This window comes from Tupaia chinensis, unplaced genomic scaffold (genome assembly GCF_000334495.1).
Source record: "Tupaia chinensis unplaced genomic scaffold, TupChi_1.0 Scaffold000573_1, whole genome shotgun sequence".
Taxonomy (NCBI): domain Eukaryota; kingdom Metazoa; phylum Chordata; class Mammalia; order Scandentia; family Tupaiidae; genus Tupaia; species Tupaia belangeri.
Window position 1 is genome coordinate 3,664,486 of NW_006160087.1, and position 7,234 is coordinate 3,671,719.

At 60.2% G+C, this 7,234-nt stretch overlaps 1 protein-coding gene across 1 annotated transcript in view; it reads left to right on the top strand.

The window, feature by feature from the left end:
- NKAIN1 (sodium/potassium transporting ATPase interacting 1) overlaps positions 1-7,234 on the top strand; it is a 22,890-nt gene that overhangs the window by 11,945 nt on the left and 3,711 nt on the right. Inside the window, exon 2 of the mRNA XM_014591421.1 lies at positions 6,328-6,587. Coding sequence (XP_014446907.1) covers positions 6,328-6,587 — 260 coding nt within the window. The remainder of the gene's footprint in view (positions 1-6,327; positions 6,588-7,234) is intronic.

The following is a 7,234-nucleotide window of genomic DNA, read 5'->3' on the forward strand; positions in this document are numbered from 1 at the left end:
CAAGCTGTGGAGACCTGGTGGGGGGGAAGGTCGTGGGCCCCAGCAGGAGACGGGTGTGCAGAGCCCAGGGTACATGGGATGGAGGAGGCGAGGCCTTGGGACCTGAGCCAGGCCAGCCTGGGAGGACTGTGACTTTGGAGGAGGGGCAGTTAAGGGGCTGGAGGTGACAGAGTCAAAGGGACCCCAGGGAGCAGGAGGAAGGTCAAAGGGTGGGTGGGGAGCCCCAGAGTCCGGCATATGGCTCCCTGGGGAGGGCAGACCTGTTTTCAAGCAAGGGCACCAGCGGGAGGCCATTGGTGAGGCGGCCCGGGAGCAGCGGTGGGCCCAGGGCATGGCCATGTGTCTGAAAGCAGCTTGGGGCCAAGGGGACACCGATGCCACCTTTATGTCGAGGGCCACAGGACAAGGGAAGACTGCAGGGCCCCTGGTGCAGGGCACACACTGCTATGGAGGGGGGCAGGAAGGCCAACCATGGACACTGAGTGGGGACAGCACAGCGGCCCACACTGGATGCTGCCCCTCAGCAAGCCGAGGCCGCGGAAAGACCTGGGTTCGGGCTCCTCCTGGAAGAGCCAGGCAGGCCATGCTCAATTGTGGCCCAGCCACCAGGCAGTGGGGCAGCAGGACTATGCTGGTGCCCACGCGGGGAACCCGGCAAGCCCTCCCCACAGCTGGGCGCGTGGGAGCTGTGGCCCCGCCACTGGGCAGGTGACCGGGGTCTCACAGCCACCGCGGGAGCCTGTCTAAAGTAAAAGCTCCTCCCTGACCCAGGATTGTGGAGCAGCCAGGTGGCGGGGACTGGGGCTGGCTCTGTGGCGCTGACAGAGGGCCACGTGGCTCGTGACTCGTTCTCCCGTCACTCTGGGACCGGGTCGGGGGACTTCCTCATGCCGTGCTCTGCAGCTGTCTTCCCGCGGAACGTGTGGTTTGAGACGTTTGTAGGGGAGCCCTCACTCCTGTCCCCTCCACCATCAGAACCACAGAGCCTGAGCCTGGCCAGCCGGCCCTGGGAGGGGAGGTGCACCTGCTGCTCCATTCTGGTCCTGGCTCTGGCCGTGTGTCCGAGCACTCGCCGGAGAGCGAGGAAGCACCCTCCATGGGGTGGCCACATGCTATCCCTTCTCCTCAGTGTCTTGGGCACACACACGCAGCGGGTGTTTTGGTCATTTTTTAGAGGTTTTTGCCATAGGGCTCATGTGCCCACCGGACAGAGACAGTGAGAGGGAAAGTGAGAAGTCACCCCCAGGGGGATGACCACGCCACAATCGCTTCTCCATTCTCCTCTTGGGATCTTGGGCACACACACACACACACACACGTGCCTGGCATGAGTTTCAAGCTACCAGGTCTGGGACTCGAACAGTGGGTGGCTGTGTGGGAGTCCAGTGACGTGACCACTACACCTCTGCTGGCCCCGCACAGCATACTTTTCTAACTGCTGGATCTGGGACTTGAATTGTGCAATCGCCCACGTGGGACCAGCTGCCTTAGCCACCATGCCACCGCTGACCCATCATTTGTTAATTAGCTGCACACGTGGTTCTGGAGTAATTGTTTTTGGTGTTTTTGTTTACTTCTTTTTTTTTTTTTTTTTTTGAGAGGTTTTTGCTATAGGGCGCATGCGCTCACCAGAAAGACAGAGAGACAGAGAGATAGAAAACGAAAAAATCACCCCCCGGGGGGATGGCCACACCACCATCCCTTCTCCTCCATTCTCCTCTTGGGATCTTGGGCACGCAAGCACACGCACCTGGCGTGAGTTTAAGCCACCGGGTCCGGGACTCAAACCGTGGTCAATTACATGGGAGTCCAGCGACATAGCCATTATACTAACTGATGGTCCCTGTTTACTTCTTTTATGAGGGAACGAGATGGAGAGAAACACACCGTAACAGGTCCCAGTGACGGGCTGCACCCCATCCCTGGCCAGCCCTGGATGGGGACAGGTGTGTGTCCCATACTCTGGGGGTGGGGCTCTGGGCGTGAACCGGAACCTCCCCACCTGGGACTGCCTTGGAGGGGGTCACGTTCTGACACCACTTCATCGTCTGGCCCCCACTCGGTTTCCCAATTTAAAACATAATGACAATTTAGAATTGAGATTATTGATAAAATTATTTGTTGAAGTTTGTCTCTGGGCTGACACCCATGGCACAGTGGGTAAATGCTGTGTGTGCGGACCCAGATCCCACATGGTCACGGTTTAAGTCATGGCTTGAAAACTATGCCAGACACATGCACGTGTGTGCCTAAACTCCGGGCCAGGTAACTAGGAGAGAGGATTGCAGGGTGCCCACCCCCACTGGGGGTCTCTCTCTTAATCTCTCTTCCTTGATCTCTGTGTGAATGCATGAGCCCTCCGGCAACAAATGAGTTTCTTTCTTCCACGAGACACAGGGACAGGTGCCCTAGCCGGGTCTCTCAGCTGTGACCCACCTCGGCTTCAGCCAGCACCAGCATCTCCATTTTAAAACAAGTGCACTTAAATCTGTCTCTGCGGGACCAGCAGTTGGCGTAATGGCTGTGTCGCTGGACTCCCATGTAGTTGACCGCAGTTCGAGTCCCGGACCCGTGGCTTAAACTCACGCCGGGCGCATGTGCATGCGTGCCCAAGATCCCGAGAGGAGAATGGAGGAGAAGGGATTGTGGCGTGGCCATCCCCCTGGGGGGTGATTTCTCGCTTTCTATCTCTCTGTCTCTCTCTTTCTGGTGAGTGCACGTACCCTATAGCAAAAACCTCTCCAAAAAAGAAAAAATAAATCTGTTTCTGTGTCACCACTGCAGGGAGAGACAGCCTCATGCAGGCCTGGGTCACAGTGTAGACCTCGCTGGTCTGTATTGTCCGGTTTCCTGTCACCCCTCCCTCGCCTAGACTGAGTTCCCCAAGGGCAGGACCACGCTTACCTGTGCAGCCCAGCACCAGGCCAGGCGCACACAGACTGGACATTCTGGGAATGAATGAGTGATGAGCCCTGGGTGGGTGAGGCACGCTGGGTGTGGGCGGGTGGGCTTGTACAGAGAGGGAGGTGGGATGCTGGAGGCAGGGCTGAGCGTGGTCCCAGCAGCCAGGGCTCGTCCCGTGCTGCCGGGGCCATGCAGCGGAGAGACCCCGCAGGTGTGTCAGGGAGTTCTCCCTGCAAGAGGAGGGGACTGAGGGCACTTCAGTGACTGTTTCAGGTGTGCGGGACGGGCAACTGGCAGGAAATAAGGTCTGGGCCAGGGCCGACAGGCTTTAGTGCCAAACTAAGAAGCTTAGGCAGTTAAGTCTTCTGTTAGTGTGCCCGTCTGGGGTCTGAGCTCCCCTTAGTTCACGTGGTAACTCCGTGTCCACACAGCCTCTCAGCAGGGCGTATCAGCTTCGCTACTTACAGCTGAGTGGTTTCCGAGAGGGAGTGACGCCCTAAGTCACACAGTGGGGCTGGAGTCTGGCCTGAGTCTGAGGACCAGCTGCTGCCTTTTCTCTTCCCCTTATGCTGTCCCGTGATAGCCGCTGTTGTCGGTGAGGTCACAGAGGACAGGGGTCTTGTGGGAGACATGATGGGAAGCTATGCCAGGCCTGGGCACCTGTGTCCAGCCTCCTCCACGCCCCGATGGAGACAGCCCCAGGGCCAGATGCCTGCCGGGTCACGCACATTAGCTGCGGGACCAGCAGGTGGCGTAATGTTACGGTTGTCGCTGGACTCCCACAGTCGACCATCGTCCGAGTCTCGGACCCAGTAACTTTAACACGCTGGCTCGTTTGTGTGTGTGCATGCCCAAAATCCTGAGAGAAGGGATTGTGGCGTGGCCATTCGCTGGGAGGTGATTTCTCGCTTTCTGTCTTTCTGTCTCTCTGGGGAGCATGCGTGCCCTAGGACAAAACTCTCTGAAAACAAACAAACAAAGAAGAGAACATCAGCTGTGTTCTAATCTTAGGGCCCCTCAGGCCGGGCAGAGGAATGGACAGTGGGAGCAGGGGACGGTGCTGAGGGTGGGGAGCAGCAGGAGACAAGCCTAGGCCTTTCTGCCCTAGCTCGGCAGACCATGGAAGACGGAAGGACTGGAGAAAGGATGTCACCAGGGCCAGCAGATGGTGTAGTGGTTATGTTGCTGGACTCCCATGTAGTTGGCTGTGGTTCAAGTCCCAGACCTGGTGGCTTGAGACTCACACCAGGCACATGTGCATACGTGCCCTAGATCCCGAGAGGAGAATGGAGGAGAAGGGATTGTGGCATTTTTTGCTTTCTGTCTCTCTGTCTCTCCAGTGAGCACACGCACCCAATAGCAAAAATCTCTCTTAAAAAACACAAAAGGAGAAATGTCACCGAGCTGTGTGTGCAAGGGGAGCCTGAGACCAGCAGGGAGTGACCTGCCAAGGGCACCGGGAATCAGAGGCAGGCTCTGCCAGAACCCACACCTCTTGACTCCCAGGCCAGTGCCAGCGGGGGTGGTGGTGTGATGGGGCCAAGATGGGACAGGTGGCAGGGCAGCTTACTCTGCCCCACCCTGCCTTGGGAAATCACTTCTCTCTCAGACTCACGCTCTCTCCTCAAAATGCGCTGAGGACCCAGCTCTGCCTCTCTGTGAGTGCCCAGAGTGAGACGAACTTGGGAAACCTCTTGCAGGCCCATGGGAGGCAGGCTGGCACCAGATGGGTAGGTCCCAGGGTGGCTGGGCTCCAACAGGCCCTGCCGTCCCTGCCGCCCACGCCTGCAGCTCGCTGGTCTGCCCAGGCCTCGCCATCTGTACCTCTGCCTCCAGCCTCCCTGCTGGGCAAAGGCTTCTGGGACCTTCTCACGTCATCCGTCTACCCTGTCCCCCCCAGGCAGGGTGCTGGTCACAATAACACACTCAGAAGTACAGGGAGGGAGGGAGGGAGCTGTAGGCAGTCCCCACCTGCAGACCCAGCAAGGGCCCTGGGACACCCCTACACTCTGTCTTACCGACTCGTCCCTGGCCGTGGCTCCCTCCACCCCCAGGCATGCCACCAGAGCTTCAAGCTGACACCACGCTCAGGCCCCTGGCAGATGGAGCAGCTCTGTCCCAGTCACCCTGCTAAAACTCCAGTGTCCCTGGGCTTGGGCGCGGGGAGGTCCTAGCCTGAATTCAGCACCGGGGCGCTGACTGCTTGGCTGGGCCTGTATTACCTGCCCACCCCAGAACTAGAGATGGGGCCAGCCCCACCCAAGCCATATAGACAGAGTGGCAGGACGTGGTTCTCCAAACAGGGCTGCACTGTCACTAGAGGGCGTTGGACAGCGAGCACAGTTTGGCTCCAGCACCCTCGCTCCTGTGTGTCAGCGGAAAGCTGGATCTAGGCGCTGCTGGGACGAGGCATTGGTGGACTCCGGTGTGTTCCAGTTACCTCCTGCTGCGTAACAAACACTCCCAAACTGAGTGGTTTCAGCAGCCGTTTTAGTAGCTGGGTCTGCCAGAGGCCTTCTGGGCTGAGCAGTGTCTCCGCTGGTGGGTTGGCAGGCGTCCGGATGAAGCAGATGGCTTCGCTGCATGTCTGGGAGCTGCCTGGCTGTCGGCAGGGGGCTTGGTCCTCCTCCATGTGGTCCCGTCCTCCAGCCGGTCGGCGTGGGCTCATTCACAAGGGGATCTCTGTTCCGTGAAGCACGTGGGTTAGCTATGTGTGGCTTTGTTTTCCTCTTACTTTTTTGTCCTTTATTTTTCCTTTCTGCTACAGGGCACACGCACTCGCCAGAGACAGAGCGAGAGGGAGAGTGGGAAAGCGCCTCAGAGGGAATGCCGCACGGCAGTCTCTTCTCCATCTCCTCTCGGGATGTCGGGGACGCATGCGCACACACCTGCCACTGGCATATTTTCAGGCTGCAGGGTTCTCCACTGGAGCCATGCAGTCGGCCACGTGGCGCCCAGTGCCTTAACTGCCACACCACCTGCTGGCCCCGCCACAAGCATCTGTCCAGCCTTTCTTTGCCTCGAGTCTGTCGAAGCCCTGTGGGCCAGAGCAGGCCACGTGCCGGCAGGGTTAGTGGGGAAAGGCAGTACCAAAGAGCGGACAGGAAGAGGGAGAATTTGAGGCCAAGCGCGCTGCTTACTGCACTTCCCTCGGGGAGGGGAGCAGCCTGCGGGCCCCCCGTGGGCGTCCTTGGAAGAGGCTGCTCAGGCTCAGGCACTTCCCTGGACCCTGGAGGGCTGTGGCCCAGCCTTGGCCAGGCCTGAGGAGGCCACTGGGATCCTGACCCCAGGGGATCATGCAGGACTGGCACAGGGAAGGTGTTCTGAACTCCGGCTTCTGTCTCCCCCGACACCCCTCACGGCGATCAGGCTGAGGGCCCCATAGACTTAGTCCCCACTCCCAGCCCCCTTTTGGTGCTGAAGGACAGGGTGGTTCAGAGACGGGGCCTCATTGCCATGGTAACTGGTGTGGCCCCTGCCAAAGTGGAGAAAGATCCCATCCTTACCTGGGGGGCGCCCTGGCCTCAGCCTGTCCTCTTCCACAGGTGGCTGCACTGGAGCGGCAGATCTTCGACTTCCTGGGCTACCAGTGGGCGCCCATCCTGGCCAACTTCCTGCACATCATGGCCGTCATCCTGGGCATCTTCGGCACCGTGCAGTACCGCCCCCGGTACCTCGTCCTGGTACGGCCTGCCCAGCCCCGTCCTGAGCCAGGTCCCCGGCCACGTCCTGAGCCAGGCCCTCCTTCCCTGCCCGCCCCACCCTCCCTGCTCCTCCGCCCAGCCCTGCCCCTGCCCCTGGACACCCGGACGTGAGGGCTTCCCACGCGCCGGCCACGCGCCGGCCACTGCCGAGTCACTGCTGCATCGCACCCTCACGGCCCGCGCCCGCAGGGAAGGCTCGCCTCTCCACTTTCTAGCCGGCTCAGAAGTTCCGAGTCTTCCCACGGCCACCCGGCGAGTACGGGCAGAGGCGGTGGCCCTGAGGGATGGCTGTGCCACCTACCATCATGCCTCAGTTACCTGGGGGGCAAGGGGGTGTGTGTGCTGTCTTGTGGGGCCTCTTGGGAGGCTCCTCCACAGCAGCCGATGCAGCTCTGGGCCAGAGCCTCCCTGTACCAGGCTGCCTCGCCCCCATTCCCTCCTTCCTCAGGGACCTCTCCCTAGGGAAAAGCTTTCCTGCCACCCTCTGCGCTTGAGCCTCAGTAACTGGCAGTGAGGCCCACCAGCTCGCCTCCCAGGGCCTCTCCCACCTCCCGCAGCCAGGCTGGGGCCTCACACAGCTGGCTCTCACCTGGCAGCGACCCCCCCATCCCCCACCCCCACTTCCT